Source organism: Thermobia domestica, chromosome 4, assembly GCF_964235325.1.
Source record: "Thermobia domestica chromosome 4, izTheDome1.hap1.1, whole genome shotgun sequence".
NCBI lineage: Eukaryota > Metazoa > Arthropoda > Insecta > Zygentoma > Lepismatidae > Thermobia > Thermobia domestica.
In genome coordinates, this window is record NC_137457.1 from 294,347,415 (window position 1) to 294,367,443 (window position 20,029).

The 20,029-nt window shown below is 36.5% G+C and overlaps 1 protein-coding gene and 1 long non-coding RNA gene across 2 annotated transcripts in view; one reads left to right on the top strand and one right to left on the bottom strand.

Annotated features, from left to right (window-relative positions):
• LOC145684195 (uncharacterized) overlaps positions 1 to 20,029 on the top strand; it is a 189,093-nt gene that overhangs the window by 117,508 nt on the left and 51,556 nt on the right. The gene's annotated exons all lie outside the window — the stretch shown is intronic.
• Gli (carboxyl ester lipase-like protein Gli) overlaps positions 1,228 to 20,029 on the bottom strand; it is a 69,075-nt gene continuing 50,273 nt past the window's right edge. Inside the window, exon 12 of the mRNA XM_081756225.1 lies at positions 1,228 to 16,998. Within this exon, the coding sequence (XP_081612351.1) occupies positions 16,719 to 16,998 (280 nt within the window). The 3' untranslated portion in view covers positions 1,228 to 16,718. The remainder of the gene's footprint in view (positions 16,999 to 20,029) is intronic.

A 20,029-nucleotide genomic window follows, 5' to 3' on the forward strand; every position in this document is an offset into this window, starting at 1 on the left:
CGGTTTCCAGTGAATGAGGTTTTTCGCGCTAAATGAGCTTTCTGAATTTTATTTCACTAGCAATTAACAAACGGAATTTGTTTTTATGCATTCATATTTTTAAATTACGGTACTTATGCTGAAGCAAATCAATATAATGGCAATTAAAAAAAGTGATAGCAGAATTACAAAATAAGAAAGAAAATATGTAGTAGAGCAGAAATCAAATGAAAGTAGATCCGCATTTACAAGTTAATTCTTAGCTTATATAGATAATGAAGGTTTCTTCTACAGTAATTTGTGAACCAAATATTAATAAGTCAATATGCAGAATCTGCTGCATATCAACGACTAGACTCGCTGCTAATATACTGTAGATAGGGCTCGTGCAGCTGTAGAAGAAAGCGTAATCAGCTATTACAGTCATTATATTTGATAGTACCTCTTAACATGTTCTCTTTGTGGTTTGCAGTAAATAAAAAGTGTTGTTCTTGGAACACCTACGTCCTACTTAGTCTCAGAGCAGATTTCAATGGTTTGCTGTAGGAAAATATGGGGGTGGGTCCAAGTAGCCCGAACACGAGTCTTACTTGGACCCATTTTTTACAAATGTGCTTTGTTTTCAATGTATGTAACTAAAACTGTCCTCGATATGTACAATAAAGCCTGTAGTTCCACTTAATATGGGTTATGACAATAACTTTCGAGTTTTCGTGGATGAAAACAGGCCGAAAGAACGAATTTATTGCAAAATTGGGTCCAAATAGCCCGCATCTACGGTAAGTTGCAGAATTCTTCGATCGGAAAATCTTTGATGCTGTGAAACTGTACTAGGAATAATTCTTAAAGACTAAACCTCAGGACTTTTATCGTGATCTCCTACCAGCAAGATGGCAAGAGCTCACCGATTGCGATGGTGATTATGCACTACCCTATGCAAGTTACTTTGTGTTGTTCGCACTTCTTAAGTGCACAAGTAAAACTTCTGCATGCATTACCAGTGGTGTATTTAAAGGGGAACTCCCGGGCTTAAGTCCCCCTCCCCGAAATTCAATAAACTATTTTAAAGTAAATGGGATATCTTACAGAATTTTCACATTTCCACGAATGAAGTTAGCAAAGCTCGCCCCTCCGAAACAAAATCGTAAATACGCCACTGTGCATTACGCTCCATCAACAAGTTAATTTTCGGACATGAAAAAATATAGATGGGAGTTCAAACACAATATAAATAAAAAAACACAAATGTTTCTGAAAAAAACTTTTAATTCATATTAAATATAATTTTTAAAAAATTGGTCAACATCAGTAGACAAAATACTTGCAGTTTCATTAAGTAGAGAATTAAGCATTAAAAACAACTTAACAATTAGAGAAATTTCTTGGGTTTCTGGCACTTACTACATCAACTTCGAAACTCTGGTGATATTTCAACTTCAAAATACTGGCTTTCATTTTAAAGCACCAACATGGACGTTGTGTTAAAAGTACAATATATGTTGCAACTGTATACTAACGCAATACATTAATTGGTGTCAGAAATATTTTCAATGAAACACAGAATTAACTAACACAGATCGAAACGTACGATCTCTGATGTACCCATTATGTTAATAATTTCGGAATGATTTTATAAAGTCTCCTTTCATAAAGTGTGGAAACTGTAGCAGACACTATGCTTCTACACTAATATTTAATAGTTACATTGAAGATTGATTCTCCTAAGATAAAAGAAGTTCGAGCTTCGATCGTAACTCCATAATGTTTTAATACAATAATTTTTGGAAAAGCTTGCTGATCTGACTGTTGTAGATTCCAAAACTGAAGAATTTACACAGAAGTACGAAGCACATCTACAAAATAAGTGTACTATGGCCCTCGCGAGTAGAGGCAATTTGTTATTGCTATGTTGCTCACACTGCCGTATAGCTTAGCTCCTATCCTCTTCAGCGAGCCCAATTACACGTCAGTACGACCAAAACTGTGTCCACAGTAACGTCTCCCGTGAAAGATGTCAACATCATCTACCGCCAAGTGTGAGATTCGCTGTGAAGGGAAAATCATCTGAAGTTTTTTTAATTAGATTAAATCAGTTTATAGCGAAATAATTATGAATCGTACGAGTGTGTTTAAATGGTGTCGTGAATTTAAAAACAGTAGTACTGATGTGCACGATGAGCAAAGGAGTGGAAAACTGTTGATTTTGACTAATTCGGCATTCCCCTGACCTGGTGCCTTCAGACCATCATATGTTCACCTCCTTGAAGATGTACACAGGCGGGAGAAAATGTCAACTGATGAGAAAGAGAAAGTGGAGGTGAAGAGTTGGACAAAAGAAGTGGCAGCAGACGACTTCGACCAAGGTATAGAAAAATTGATCCGTCGTCACACTAAGTGCATCGAACGGGATGGCGACTACGTGGAAAAATAGTTCACATATATATTGATGTAACCATGTGAAGGCTTTCTTTTAAATATATTTTTTTGACAGGTACAAAAATCTAGTACACTTATTTTCTGCACGTGCCTAGTAGATACTGAAAAGTTGAAAACTCAAGTAATCATTTTCATACGCTTCTTACGAAAATTCCAAGAATTCAAACGTGGAAAGGGTTGATGCAAGTATTGAGGGACAATGGGAACATATTAAACATTCCATACAACAAAAATGAGGTACAACGAACAGAAAACGACTCAGAAAGTACAGTTACGGAACATATGTTGCAAAAAAATCAGGAAGGTTTTGGAAACAAAATAATACAGACGGACACGAAGCTACACAGGAAATTAAATAACACTTTTACAAATGGAAACAGACAATGCAACGGAAGAATTTCACTAAAGAAAATATGTGGGCGTAATAGATTAGAAAGAGTAAGGAAATATTAGAAAATGTACAAGTGAAATCTTTTGAAATTCAGAGGATACTGAAAGAAGGGAGCATTAGGATGACAAAATATGAATGGGAAGATAATCATCAACCGGAGCCAAGACTGGAAGATGAAAAGAAAATACCAGAATTTGTATGAAAGTAGGAATGGACGGCGTAGCATATGTGTTGAGGAAAATATAGTCAGTGTGGATGATAAAAAGTTCATGATACTGCGGGACAAGTTTGAAAAAGCTATATCCAAGGCACGGAATGAAGAGCCAACTAGAATAATAAGATACCAGAGAAATTCATTAAAAATTTACGGAGAGAGACAAGAGAAAATTGCTCCGACTCTACAATGAAACGTATGAAACGAAAATGTGCCTAAATATTTCTTGAAGATGATAGATGCCGTTGGATAAGAAATCGAGCCTAGAAAGATACACAAGATGTATAAAACAATTAGTCTTGTATCACATGCAGGAAAAATTACACTCTGAATATTGAATAGAATCTATCTCATCAATTATTTCCACTTTCCTAAAACCTAAAAATTTGACGTCGATCCCGGTAGAAAAACAGAAGGAATACCTATCGCGCCATAAGACGTAACCTGTTAAAAAAAACTTGCACTAAAAATTTATTCTTTCGGTCTGAAGTTATTGGCAAACGAAACCATGTACGGAGAATGAGGGTAAAACTTCGTTGGTGATTGTACAATCCTTATCTAGAATGATCGAGACAGCAGTGATGTGTTATCACTGTTGAAACCTATGCTTATTGGATAACACCAATAAGTCAAGGGTCGTATATCACTTTAGGAAATGCAAATTGATTTTTAGACTTCTGTGAGAGGAATGCAGAGATTTTTTCCAATACCTTCAACAGTAGTGGCTAGTAGTCAGCTACCCTTGCGAAGATAATAATTTTTACTACACTGATTCTTTTATAACCTTATATCCCAATACAGTACGGCAAATGACATTTCCAGAATCTGGATTTGCGTGAACAATGCATCTAACTCGTATATTATTCAATCTATTGTGGGGCATACCAACGCGATATAGTTGACACTAGTATGTCTATCCTTCCATGTAATACCTTCCAGTTCTTTTGTCAGTAAGCTTCTGCAATTTTGGCTCGCTGCCTGAAGACGTCCTACTGCGATTAAGAAACCATATAAAAAACGAGTCAACAGCTGTGTTTTGCAATTCTTCACCAGTTCTGAAGTGCTCTTCCAATGGAAGGTGTATCGCAAGGTTATAGTTAAGGTTTATGGATATGACATGAAGTAAATCAAGTGATGGTGGAAATCCCTGTCACGAACAGTATGGAGTAGTAAACCTCGTATCATTTTAGTACAACCAATTCTTCGTTCAAATGTGATAAAATTACAGTGACAGAACTTTCATTAAAGAGGAGCTTTAAAGAGAGGTTTTATAGTATTTCTGCATGTAAATAGTGTACTAAGTTTAAGTTCTGCACTAATTTGTGGGTTCTGATAATTTTATGAAGTAAAAATATTTGCGTTCCGGATAGTACGGGGGAATTCCACAAAAGAATTCACGTAATTTGAGGTGTTTATGAATAGTAATACCTAACTGATCTGTGGCAGTTCTATACCGAGTGAAGTAGCTTAAGTGGTAGTGGTGCCGACCATCCTGACGGATTTTCCTCAGTCCTACCAGGCAAATGCCGGGATGGTACCTACTAAACAGGCCTTGGCCGATACCTTCCCAAATCCTTTCCATTGTTATATATCCAGTATAAAATGGCATCTGAGCTGTATCTGGTGATTGTTAAATAAATAAATACCTTTATGTGTAAAGATTGTCGTTCGTCTTTCCCTTAAAAAATATAATTTCAAAATAAATTTTAATCGTTCAAAGGGTACGAGGGGCGTCCAATAAGTTACCTACCTAGGCACGAAGGCAGGGGCGGAGCATAATGAGGCCTGACAAGGCCACGGTGGGGAACTCCGCTGCACAATTTGAGGTCAGACGGAGCAACGTAGTGGTCGTGACCAGTGTCTGTGTTACGCCGCGTACCGAATATTTGTGTGACGTCGCGAACAATGGATTTGCAGAAGTTGGAGCACCGCACTCAAATGTTGAATCATCCTCCCTACAGTTCGGACATGGTCCCTAGTGACTATTTTCTCTTCCGAGACCTGAAGAAACACATGGAGGACAACGTTTTTTTTTGTCGGACAACGAGGTCCAATAGGTTTGCAGGCCATGACAAAGACTATTTCTTCTCTGGGATTTCTTCGCTGCTTACAAAGTGGTAACGGTGCATAGACTTAAATGGTTGATGACCAGGTGTGCCTATCTGTAATCCTTCCTGTCAAGGTAGATAAGTTATTGGACGCCCCTCGTATTAGTAACAGGGATTGTCAGTTTGTTGTTGAACTTTAGCACCCATTTTCAGCACCGAGGCTATATAAGACGTGGCTCTACAGTTTCAGCTAGAATACGAACCACCGTAATGTGTTCATTTTTTATTGCTCTTTCACTGGGAATGTTGGGTTGGAATGGAAAGATCGAAGATTCATAAGAAACATACATGTACCAATAAGTAAGTGTGAGAATAGGGAATAAAATGATAAGAGGAGAGTATAATTGTAAGGGGAGTTCGACAGGGATACTGTCTCTCGCCAACCATATTTAATATCTATCTAGAAGAGATAGTGAAAAAGAGCCTACAAAATTAAGACATTTCAGTAGCAGGTATTATAATTAGGTGTATATGGTTTGCAGATGATACGGCACTTGTTAAGGAATATGAAGAGAAAATCAATAAGATGTTAGACAACTTGAAGGACTGTGAAGAATATGGGATGAAAAACAATGAACTGTAAGAAAAACAAAAGCCAAGTGATTGGAACGAAGTGATCGGTGTCAAATATAGAAGTAGGAGGGGGAGAAAATAGAACAAGTGTCTAGTTTCTGATACTTGGGTAGTGTTGTTAGTGATGATATGAAATGTGAACGTGAAACAAAAGCAGGGATAGGAAAGGCGAAAGAAACCTTTAGGAGGAAGAAAATACTATTTTGTGGGACCTTGAATAAAGATATGAGAAAAAGATTCACAAAAAGTTTCATGTGGAGTCTACTGTACTATATGGGTCAGAACATGGACATTACGCAAAAATTATGAAAAATGACTGGAAGCTTTTGAAATATGGGTGTGGAGAAGAACGGAGAGAATTAGCTTGGTCGAGCGGAAAAAGAATGAGAGGGTGTTAAAAACCATGAGGGAGAAAATTACAATTTTAGATATTATTAAGAACAAAAGGAGAAACTGGTTGGGACATTGGCTAAGAAGGAACTGTATCATGAGGTACGTGCTAGAAGGTATGGTGGTAGGAAAGAGAGGGAGGGGGCGAAGGGGACTACAATTAATAGATGATATCAAAACATAAAAATCGTATGTGAAGACAAAGAGATTAGCGGAAGACCGTGGAGCATGGAAGCTTCTCAGCTGCTGCAAGTGACTTGCTAATAATGACAGAATACCTATGATGATGATGACCCAGTGGGAATTGAACCCAAGATCACGTGTACCAAAGGGACACGCGCTAGCCACGAGACTTGAGGGGGGAAACAAAGGATTTTTAGGAAACAAGCTTTTGTTAAATTTGCATTTACTACCCGGAACGTCTCAAATATTATCTTTAAAAAAATCTGATGTAAGTTTTTATTAACAACAATAACTTCTTTCTTTCACAAAATAACACGATTCAAATGTTGATTAGTAAATTAAGCACAGATACCAAGTGGATTCACACATTAGCATGTTTCTAAAATGGAATGTGAGGATTGATTCATGAAAATTCTGCATTTTATGCTTATATCTTAAAGCTAACAAGACTGTGCCTCTTACTTCTAAAATATTAGGTTTTAAAGAAAGTGCATCCGCAAAATGTATTAACCTTTTCTCACCTAGTTCTGTTCTAAAACATTTAATGCAAAGATGCATCATTCTTAAATACACTTACAATAAAGATGCAAGTATTTTCTGAAGTTAAAAAACAAAAATATTAGTGCTTTTTCTTGTAAAATCTACAACAAGTACTAATACTGTACACAATACAATTATTTAAAAAAAGGAAAAAAGAACTCTTGGCACACACCTACACTTACTACAAAAAATACGTTTACGTTAATAACAATGAAAAATGTGGTGAAAATTGGCACAAAATTATTTCCAGTCGTTACCTGCCTCTTTTAATATAAGTACTTTAAAATTCATTAAAAAAAAAAAAAATCAACATCGTCCAAGGTACACTTATGTACAGAAAAATGAACACCATTTCTCTCTTTCGAGCCCAATATTCTCTCTTATAGATAGAAGTGTAACAAATAGGCATAGATCATCCCCTTCTGTCTAGTAAGCTTATCTATCAACACCTACCTCTTGAAAGCGAGAAGAGAGCTTTTAAAATATCGTGTGTTCAATTTTTTTTCGAACATAATTGTACAATAATTTATAGAGTGTAATGGGTCAGCGGTTCCCAACTTGTTTATTATTTAATCCTTTGTTGATGACATGTAAACCAGAGTAACTGGCTATTAATGTATTATTTTCAGAAATAGACGTATAATTGAGCTGGTGAGAGAGAAATTCTCGCTGCGGCACTTCAAAAGCGGTTAGGACAAGTTGAGCAGTAGCAAATTTTGATCGCTTCAAACCATCTTAAATAGTAAAAACTTTTATTTCCTTGAAAGACCAGAAAAATCAGCGGGACAATTCTTTCGCCAGTTATCACAAAACTTCTCCGAGTGCGGGATTATGCAGTTACAGGAGAAAGGTCATTGAACAGAACGGTAAATACCTTATTGATTAAATCATATGTTTAAGAAAGCAATTATTTCTTCAAGTTTTGCTACGAAAACGGGACAAACGTTTGCATCAAATCCAATATTTATGGCATTTTAGACCAGTTTTCTCTTCCTCTTAATACAAGTAGTAACCCAACAACAACGAGTGGGACCACACGTTCTAATTATTCGAAAAAATGAAATCTTTGAGTTTTATGTCCCACGGCTATGCCGGCCAGGCTAAAGGAGACGGCGATGATGAGAAATGAATGAAATGGTGGAATGTAGAAAGTGGGAGGAAACGGTGAACCCGAGAAAATCCACGAACACGGTGTTTGTCCACCACGAAGTTCAGTTGGCGCGAGCTGGGATCGAACCAAGGACCGTGGTCCTCTAATTATTCACCTATAGGGGTTCAGACACTGCGTAAGTTTTTTTTTTATATTATTTCTGCAGCCCACCCAAAGTATCTTTTCTGGTTCTAGATATTTGGAACCTAACAGATTCAAACCAGTATCAGCCTACTCTCACCTTATAAACTTCTTTCTAATGCAGTTGCAATTCTGTATAATTGTTAAGCTTCCTAATTTTTAAAGTACACTTCTTTTCACATAAAACAATACATTACACCATTTCTGTTTTGCGACACCGCAAATTAAGAAGCGTGAACAAAGGACTTCTGAAACTAAAAAGTTTGGGAACCACTGTAAAAGAAAATTAAGTACTAGTGTGCCGAGATCGATGAACGTAATACTAACTCAATACACACATAAAAACTACTCTATACTTTTTCACAATAAACAAGAACTATAAAATATAATACAGAAAGCATATAATTTAAATAATTTTTCCCTCTAAATTATACAACAACTATTCAGTATAGCAACATATAGATCCAAAATTATATATATATATAAGTATGTAAACAAATTCATTGTATATACATATAAAAAAATTATGCTCTGGAATATTATATTGGATGGAATTAAGCTGCCCCTTTATTTTGCACAATTTACTGGACGGTTCATTAGAATCAATTAAATCACTACTACTTTTGGTCCCTTGATTAGACTCTACACAAGACAACTACCATTCACACACTTACTATCACCAGTGTGATACTGTGCATTATTATATACAAGGAATAGAACTTAAGCGTTCTATTTTCTTAATGCAAATTACACTTTTCTTAATATACAAATAGCATTGTATAAAATAACAATTAAAAGTCTGCTGTAAAAAAAGACACACAACATATCTAACGTCAAAACTGTCGAGAACTTCTACATATTTTCTAAAAATAATGCATTTTTACGTAGTACAAAGATTAAATAATTCGTTACACTATTCTTCATTATCAAATATTAACAATAACTGAATTCATTATCAATTTTCATCGACATTTACCATGATTTTCTTACTAAACTCTTTATTTGTGTTAGTGGAAACATGGTAACATATCAAAATTATACACAACCTTGACAGGTGTAGGAACGCTAACATATATTGAGCTTTAAATGTTATATGTTGCAACTATTGTTTTATATCAATATAAAATGAGTCTGCCAATACAATAGAGTCCCGAAAACTCGGCCTAATGTGGATTGAAGGGTGGCCTAGATCGTGAAAATGCCGGGTTATCGGGAATGAGATTAAAAAACAATAAGTAACGAGTGTTTCCTTAGAAAATACACCACTGTACAGTAGAGCGTCGATTATCCGAACGTCGGTCAACCGAACGACCGCTTAACCGAACTGTGTACTCGCTCGCACCTGTTACTCTCCCACCCTACCGTCCATCATCCCCCTCACTCCCAAACCAAGTTTCCCACAGTAGTCGCCGCACTGAGCCACCGCTGGCGGAACATTGCTTCTAATGGAGCCTTCATAAGGCGCTGCTGACCGGCCAAGCCGCCAGTCGCTGTGTTTCAACAATCAGCACACTTCTGTCGGTTTGGCACTGGCTGTAGAAGTACAGTAAAGTCCAGTCCAGTACAGTACAGTACAGTTCGATTATCCGAACAAACCAGTTTTCCGAACACCCATGTCCCCCAATTACTTCGGATAATCGACGCTCTACTGTACTTGTATGTTGCTTGAGAATACAACAGAGAATTAACTACGCAATTACCCTTAAGAAAAGGAAAAAGTACGTACTTTATGAAGGCATAGAGCCTTTACTATACATGAAAATGAAAATTAATGAACACACACTGTACAGTAATTTACCTGATAAGACAGATTTCAGGAAAATACTTTACGAAGGCATAAAGCTGTCTATGATGAAAATTAACTAGCCGACTTTGCTAAAAACTAGTGTAACGACCTTGAATGGGTCTGCGTTTTTTTTTTTTTTTTTTTTTTTTTTTTTTTTTGCCTTGGCAGGGTGTGGCTGAGTTATTCGGACTGCCGGGTTATGGAGTGCCGAGTTTTAGGGACTTTAATGTATTACGAATTCTAAGTAAGATATTACCTACTTAACGATTTTACAATTAATTTTAGTGCGAACTCTAGACGCATGATTTGTAGAATATTGCACTTTAATATTTCGATACCGCAACCAACTGTATTTACACAATTTATTTCCCCAATTACACTATTTATAATTCTAAATTGTACTCTAAAAGTTCTATAAATGATCTTTGGCATTTTAAAACTAATACACTATATGTTTAGTTTCTGTTTATGAATATCAGTGCTTTTAACAGATTTATCGTTAATTGCAATTGAAAAACCAAATAATGTTTGTGTATTTACATGATGATCCCATACCACTGATTTGAAATGCCCTATTATGCATTGAATTTAATCACGAACCTAATAAAACGAAAGTCACAAACTCTTCTTGTAACAAGTTCAGCAGGCATGATAAACTAGCTGGATCCCTGTATTTTAAAACCAGGAAAGAAATAAAACAACAATTAAAGAAAAACAATTAAATCCATTCTAAGCACAATCAAATAAGTATAATACTTTTATATTTAATGCGTTTTTACCTACACGGAAGTTATAAAGTACAATATATCTCAAAAAGTGAATGCACGCTACTACCCACTGCACTTTGTGGGTTGTAGCGCCATGGCGATGTTTCATTTTAGTTTAGGAATATTAACTTGGAATGTACAACGTAAGTAAGAAATTTATGTCAGTATGAAAATCAGTGTATCACATATACAATTATTTAAAGAAAAATCGTAGATAAATATGAACTATCAAAACATATATACGTATGTATGAAGTATTTGTTTACCACATGATCATATTATTTTAAAACTAGTTTAATAAAATAGAATCACGCTTCTATGTGAGCTAAATTAAAAAGTAATTTTCATTTTCATGTCTGAAGTTCGTAAATTATTTAAAAAGGAACAACTGTTGAAAAAAATTATAATAATTCAATAAATTTACTAATTGTAAATGTTAAGAGAATACGTGAGAATATGTACACTCTTAATTTCACACACACATTATTTGTTGGTGTATAATTTCTACTTGACTTAACTAATACGTGTGAGGAATGAAGTCTGATTACCGTGTATTTTTGAGTGTTAGATATAACAGTTCGATATTGCTATATTTAGTTCGTGGACTAACTTGAATTACCACTTCATGTTCGTAAATATGTTAAAAAGATTGGTAGAATGTGTTACATTTGAAATTAATATCATACCATTGAAATCGAATATGATTATTTAACAGAGTTTATTACTTTGAACAAGGTATTAGCGTATTTTTATAAGTACTTGTACGTGGGTCGTTCAATACATAAGTTTCCCTAAGCTATAAATAAAATAAAATAAAGATTCATTTGTAGACTATACAGGGTGTCTACTAAAATTCCAAAATGAAATTTCGTGACTTTTTCGTGACCTTTTCTTTCCCTAACCATAAAATTTAGTAACATTTTTAAGAGCAAATTTAGGTGCAAATTGAGCCGAATTTTCATGTATGCGATAGAACCATGCTTTGCATGCGATTTGGTAGCGTCTGAAGCCGACCATAGACATTTTTGGTGGTGAATTTTGACGTTTTATAAAACAAAATTTTTCAGTCTATACTAATATTTGTACTGATGAAAAAAAATCGTGACCCAAAAGCTAAATTTCGTGACTTTTTTTTTTTTTTTTTTTACTTTCATGATCGTTTTCTCATTTCGTGACTTTTTCATGACTTTCGTGACCGATAGATACCCTGCTATAAATACATGTATAGGTGGGTCCTTCCTCACTTCTCCACATAATCTGCATTTGTCTCACCGTTGCATCAATTTGCCCAATCCCTTTGCCAAAAATCAGAGCTCTGGCTATTTAGAACTTTCCTCAATTCCGCTTCATTTCTTCATTTGTTTTGAAACGTTCACCTTGCAAATGCAGACTTTAACACTGGAAAAAGATGGAAGTAACTCGGTGCTAAATTGAGGCTGTATGGGGAGTGGAGCAGTCGTTCCAATCTCGTGCTGAGTAGGGTGGGCGTTATCATCAAGAAGAGACCAGGTCGCTTTATGTCGAATTGCGTTTCCTTGGAGAAGAGTTCGAGTTTGACATAAGCGACTTGGTTCCCTGTCAACTGGTGATGAAGAAGCGTGCAACGGTGAGACAAATGCCTGAATCTCAATGGGGATTATGTGAAAAGGTGAGGAAGGATCCATCTACACACGTATATAGGGTGTCTACTAAAATTCCAAAATGAAATTTCGTAACCTTCAAAAACTAAAAACAGAACCTATATTCTTCAGCTCTTATCTTTATCTTATCTCTACTTTCAAAGGTTGTTCCTTGGAGTGATAAAAGGTTGGTGTCTTCTCACACTTGAATAAACTGGTTAGAAGAGTAGGTGGTTTCGGCGATGCGATGCGATTTTTATCGTCACTGCTCAATGATGCCAGTTGAAGGACAGTCTCGAAGAGCGAATTTGGGTGCGAATTAGGCCGAATTTTCATGCATGCGGAAGAAGCGTGCTTTGCTTGCGATTTGGTAGCGTCTAAAACCGACAACAGACATTTTTGGTGGTGAATATTGACGTTTTATACAATAGAATATTTTAGTCTGTACTTATATTCGTATAGATTAAAAAAATCGTGACCCTAAAGCTAAATTTCGTATTTTTTTTTTCTTGACTTTCATGACCGATAGACACCCTGGTATATATATATAGCTTACAAATGTATCCTAAAAAATATTTTTTTTTACACTTTAGGTAAATTACATATTGAACGACCCACTATGTCTAATAATGATCATTACAGTTTACCTGAAGAAATCTGTTCATACGAAATAGTGATGACGAAATGAAGAATGAATTTGAGTAAAATTTATGTGCGTAACTGAATAATAAAATTATTATGTACCTTACCATGATGCATCGTTTTATTTATACGTAGCATTTTTTTTGGTTCAACATTCAGTGATTATGCATCGATACTAAGAGAGATGATGATGAAGAGGAGGAGATGGATAATGGCGGAATGCAGAAAGTGGGAAGAAACTGGAGAGCCATGAGAAAACCTACCCATACTCGTACCATTTGGGACAGACTGGGATCGAACCAAGGACCTCATGCACCAGAGGTGATCGCTCTACCGCTAAGCTACCGCGGGCCCCCTAGCAACATTTCTTTCTTCTTGCAATGGACATTCTCCGAATAGCTTCTCAGTTTCACTGAACTACATGTATTTATATCCTTGTGACTTCATTTGCAACATAGTAAACTTCTATGTGTAGAAACACCACATTGAGTTAATTATATAGCCATAAGTACCAAACTTAAGAAGTAATACATTAAAAATATCAGTCAACAGTGGATGCCATTTTTATTTTACGCTTTGCTAAGTAGTATAAAAATTTATTGCAAGTTTTATTATCAGTGTTTTCACAAGAGAAAATAATTGATCATTATCTGCTTTATGTGCACTTCACTGAAAAAAAAAAGAAAGAAAGAAAGAAACTGAAGGGACTCAAAAAGAATGATCCAATATAGATGTAATTTACTAGAGCATTCGGCTCTCACAGTGGCCCGATTTGGAACAAGTGAATACATGAATATTTCCGAACAGACATCAAGAGATAATTACCGGAATGAATGTTAAGCATTATTAAACTCAGCAACATCTGCGTCTACCACCCAGACAAGGCACATAATCTCTATTACTATATCTCGTCTCAACTCGTGCATGACTCCATTACTACAATTAGTCAAGACTACGTGTTAACCATCCGCCACATACGGCTGCTGTTAAATTTAGAGCATTCTGAGGCCAACAATAGCATTGCGATATGTCACTGAGCTCCTGTGTTTGTCCTTCTGCGCGAGAATAGTGTCCAACTGCTATTTCACCGGAATAATACACGTGCTCTGTAACTATGTATTACTTATGTCATGTTGAGGTACTCTTATGGCTAGCAAATTTGCCCGATCTGTCCCAGACAGAACATATTTGGTATTCAACTTAGATGTCAACTTCGACTCAGTGTCTTTGCAAGATCTCGTGGGCTGAGTTGACAGTACGACTACGTCTCTTTTCCGAACCGAATTAACGTGTGCATCCAAACCTGAGGTGCTAATCTCTACTGACATACTAGTAGCTCTAGCCCGTGCTACCAACTCCGTTGCTATTGTTATCATTGCAATTTAACCAAACCTTTTAATGAATGCAATTTCGTTTAATTCCCACACCCCTATGTACTTTACTAGTTTTATCCATTGGTGTATATGTTTCTTCGATTCTCAATATGGCGAGACATGTATAAAGGATATAAAAACACAAAAACACATTGCCGCCTCTACAACACCAAGTAACCAGTCTCTCTTCATATTTATCTTTCAACTGGAGCTGATAAGCACTGAATGTCGCGTGATAGTTCTCTGCTATGACGCAGCGAAGGCCACCAGACTTCATTCGTTGCATTTACTTTGAAACATAACAAACATTGATAATATAAAATATTATGCCAAGAATTATCATCCATCTGAAAATGTCGTTACACATGAAATAGGTATACACATTTGATCTTGTCACTTGATTATCACTAAATTTCATTACAATTAAAATATAACTCTTTAATTACGCTTCAAATCAGATAAACTGTTTTGAAATAAATACCGTACTGTAATTCAGTTCAGGCAAACTTGCACAAAACAAACGGTTTGAACTAAGAACGTAGACGATGCTATTATATTATGCTAAATCGTTTTGTGCTTACAAATACAAAATCTAGTAGTACTGGTTCTTAAGTTTGGAAATTTACTACACTTCCATTTAACATTATTTTGCACAAGTTCCTTCGATATATACAGTACATAATTATATTATTAAATATAGTACAAGTCTGTGTTAAACTAGTGGTGAGCACAAAAAAAAAAGTTTTTCGGTTTTTAGAAGAAACGAAACCGGCTTTTGAAAATTTTACGAAAAAAGTTTTTCGTAAACAGGTTTCGGTTTTGAAACCGGATAGGTTTTCCTGTTATCATAGAAACCGGTTTTGCCTGTCCCTAGTTGAAACATATTCATTTAAATTGTTCTACTTATTGTAAAAAAAAAAAAGAAAAGAAAAAAAGAAAAAAGAAAAAGAAAGAAAAGAAAAAAAGGAAAAAGTGCAATATCTACTTCCTTTAACGTATCTGGTGACAGCTTTTCACTTGACTTAATGCTATCTACACATGGTTGACGTCAATACGGATAAATAAATCAACAAATAAAGCTACACTGTTCCTAAGAAAAGTTTAACCTGTCTGCACTTTTTATGACAATTTTTCTGTCATTTTGTAAGAGGTAAACACTCATTTCAGTGGAATAATACATAGTATTAAGCTATTTGTACTTTAAGTATGATCTGTAGTAGTACCTTCAACGACTAAAATATGATTGATATTTTATAAAGATACATTATGCTTACACTTTGGTAATTACTTCTTATTTAAGCTTAAAAGTTATTTTATTAATGAAAATTCCACGTTTAAATGAATCTCAGATAAGTGAAGTGATTAAATAGCTTGCACGACCGAATTTTAACTTACCCATAGTTCAAGAAACACGGAAGTCATTACACTGGAAAATCGACCTTGTTAGTTGATTTCTTAAATAACATGTACGAAATATGTCGCACATGTATTATACCGGTATGATATAAAATACGAACTAAATAAAATAAATCTCGATCATCTACATATCATGAAGTACTACTATTACTTTTGCTGTGTATGGCGTCCCTCAAACTTTTGAGTTGGAAATGTCCATTAGTTTATTTAAACGTACCCTTTAGGTACTATATAGCTTACTGTCTAAAAATTTTTGTATTGTTTGCGGTTTATTCTCTATTCAATAAAATTCATGATTGGTAAGCCTGAGTTTTTGAGTTGTAACACCCTTTTTCAGCAGCCAGGCGATATGAAACATGGACTTGTGAGTGAATATTGCATCACACCACATTAACTCCCACATGAAATTACGGGTCTCACGCGCTGAAGACAAATATGCTAACCATATAGACACAATGGAGAGGTGCGGCTCCTTCTTGGCTAAGCGGTTAGCGTACGTGCCTTTGGCGTCGGAGACCCCGGGACCGATTCCCGGTGGGAGCTCATGTGGTTCGGATTCCATGTTAATCAGCAGGTCTCGTCTGATACAGCCTCGCTGCTGAACGGGACGTTGAACTCAAAATCAACAACAGCAACATCAACAACAATGGAGCGGTGAAGACCGTAGAAAAGAACCTTACGTTATTATGCAATTCTTCATTTTTATATTCAAGAAAAATTGTAAAAATGCACGCAACCTAAACTTTTGTTAGGAACTGTACTGATAACTTCTTCAACAGAATGATGGAAATCTCGAATGTAACATTGACTATAAATCAATACCATCTGAATCAACTCAATGAGATCAAATAGTGCTTTGCTGCCTTTCTTACCCAAGTGGCACTGAGAATTAACAATTTCAAAATAATGCTGGTACAATCCGGTTCACTGTTAGCGTGACTTACATTCTACCTGGGTAACGATGTTCTTCTCTTATGTACACACTATATAAAATACCTACAACACTTCTTTCAAACTTCTGTTTGAGGCACCACATGACGTTGTTTAATGGGGACTGGCACTTTTTCTTTGCCACCAGGTGCCATAGGCTCCTTCAGGGAGTACGAACTCCCGGTGCCAGTCCTCAGGGACGGAGTACTCTCTGTTTTTCGAGTATCCATTGAACTCTTCGTTTTGACGCTGGGTTCTGGCGGAGGCGTGTCTCGATATTCATAATCTTTCACGTGGTGGTTCTCGGACACGTCCACATCCTCTGCCTGCAACTCTCTCGCAAAATATAGATCCGATTTCCTTCAAAAGAATTAAATATACATAAATTACACTTACATTTATATAACAAACTACAGAACAACAAGAAAAAACATTATCAAGGACAGTTTCTTTAAAAAGTAACTCAAAAATAAAAAACCTTACTTTGTTTCTGGAGAATTAACCCTTTCCACTCCATGGTCTAATTAATTTCTCTGATCCCAAATACTAGATTCAACTCATTTTCAACATCATGAGAACAAATATTTGTGAACTTACCCTCTCTTGGTGTTTGTATAATAAAAACGATTATTTACTTGTCCAGAGACATCTATCCGGCATTCTACTAAACAGTGTAATTTCGATTACATCTGTTTTTCGACTATTGCAGCAGTGAACCAATATGTTAAGGCTATGCCATATCTGCAGCCAGCAGCAGGTAAAGTTCCGCCGCGATCTATTTGACAAACTGTCATATCAAGACTGCTGAGAGAGACACTAGTTTCGCAATACAAAGCAAGAGCAAAAGTGAATTCTTGAACTCGTGACGTACGCACATACGCTCCTGGGCGGAAGACGTTAATAAGTAACTGTGTCATATGTACACCACGGGAATGAGTTTGGTTTCTATGGAGTGATATTTTCTCAGTTAACACTGAAACCTAAAGTAATAGTAGATTTTTTACTACTCCAGTTTTAGTACAGATATTAAAGTGAAGATGGAATACATTCTTGGACGTTTAATTGATTGCACAAAACCACTTCTCGCTATCTATACTGTTTTTACTCCATAACGATCAATGTTAGAACCAGAAAGGGTCGTTTTTTTCTACTTCCGGTTTGCATATAGGGTTAAGAGACAAGGAAGTATATATTCTTAGAACGCTAAGTCAATTCCCAAAGAAAATCACTTCTCGCATTCACTTATCGTTTTCGCTCTATCCAGATCAATATTCAAAGGAAACTGTATTGAATTTTTATCACTTCCAGTTTTAGTACATAGTTAAGGATGGACATAAAATATATGTTTGAGACACTAAGTCGATCAAAAAAAAAAAAAAAAAAAAAAAAAAAGCAGCTTCTCGCTATCTACAGAGGTAGATTCATTTATATTGAGTCGAATTTGAATGAACCACTTACTAAGAAATGCAATATTTTTACATAGTTGTGTTCGATCTGCAAACCATCTCTACTATTACTCGGCATCGGAGTTTTCATTGCAAGAGACTGCATTGCGGCTGGACCATGGACACTGTATTCCAACTCCTCTTTACATGCTTTTCACAGGCTGGAGACGGTGCCGACTTGACGATGGGACAGGCGCCGCTTTAGGAGTCCGAAAGCATAATAGTCCATTGGACTGGCATCTGGACTCTTGACAGGGATGTCAGAAATGAGAATTGACGAAACTTTAGTTTCCTGTTCCATACGGCGACAGAATTCGAGCGATGTTTTCGCCGTATGGCGGGATGCCTTGTCTTGGTACAGTTCTACGTACTTCACGTCTTATCCGTACAATGCTGTATTTCATGATAGTACATTTCAGTCAGGAAATGAGTCTGGTAGTACGTAGCATTGATTTTGACGTTTTGTTTTCAAACTTCCACTAATCACCCACGAGATGACGTTCATACAGCTTTCTACAGTTCCTTTTCCACTCAACCACATAACAGGGTTTCAGGGCGTGCAAATTGCACTTGTGAACGACCGTGAAATATAAATCCCTGTGAATAGCACGACTGATTGTCGCTTTTGGCTGGTAATCGCACACTATGTGAGAGAATTTTCGGAGATCGCCATACTCCGAACCACACGCAACAGCGGCGGGATCCTCTTCACGGGAGGCTGATTACGAGCTGCTTGCTTCGGTGTGGTAGGCTCAGGACTCTGTGCCGCATATTTCTGTATAATACAATTCAGAGTGGCATGAGCTAGACGAAAAATTACACACTTTACATATTTCTACATGCGCGATGTCGTGAACTTAGCATCGGAAAGGGTCACAATGAACCCTTTGCAGAATCTGTCTAGTTTTGGCAGCGTCAGACTACGCTCGACGACACTGCTCTACTGCGTGACTAACGAGATACTGTTGCTTGTCTCATGGCAATCTCATAGCGATGGGTTACGCATGAGCAGTACAATTGCACACTGACTTGGGCTCAATATGAATCAACCTCTATATTACTATTTTTGCTCCACGTTAAAAACCGGAAAAGGCTTATTTCTACCATTTCCGGTTTGAATATGACCTACATCAACGAACTCGATTCCTACTTTTTGACCCTCTATATCCTAACTGCCAAGATTGATGGTGATCCAAGTAATTCTTGAGATTTCTTTATCTCCCGGAGCCACAGACATAGAGTAAATATATAAAACAGCTTTGGTTGGTAAACCAAACTTCTTAAAAAAATAACTTGACGAATTATCGCTTGAAGACTTAAGTAAGAAACGGTATTTAGTAATAATAGGGTGAACAAAAATTAATGTTTACACTCATAAAGGAAAACATTTGATTTCCATACACTCTATCCCTACTAAATACTGTTTTCACCTGTCTTGATAGAGCCTGGTGGAAAAAATGAAATGAAATCTTTGAGTTTTAGGTCCCACCGGTTATGCCGGTTAGGCTAAAGGAGACGGTGATGATGAGTAATGAATGAAATGGTGGAATGAAGAAAGTGGGAGGAAACGGGAGAATCCCGAGAAAACCCAAGCACACGGTGTTTGTCCACTACAAAGTTCAGTTGGAGGGAGCTGGGATCGAACCCGGGACCCCAAGCACCAGAGGTGAACGCTCTACCACTGAGCCACCGCGGCCCCCTAGAGCCTGGTGGAAGCTATTAGCCAAAATTCTATGATTAACCTTTTTACGCCCGCCAGAGATTTGAACGAAATCGTAGACTCTCACATTGGCAGCCCTGGCGACCCCTCTAACAGTCATAATTGATACATCGTAGAACACAGATTCCAATGAGGTAACATTTGTGCAATTTCCGCCCTATTTGTAGAAGCAGAAGAAGAAACCAAAACGTCCTAAAAAATATGACATAACGCCATTCCTGGCTTC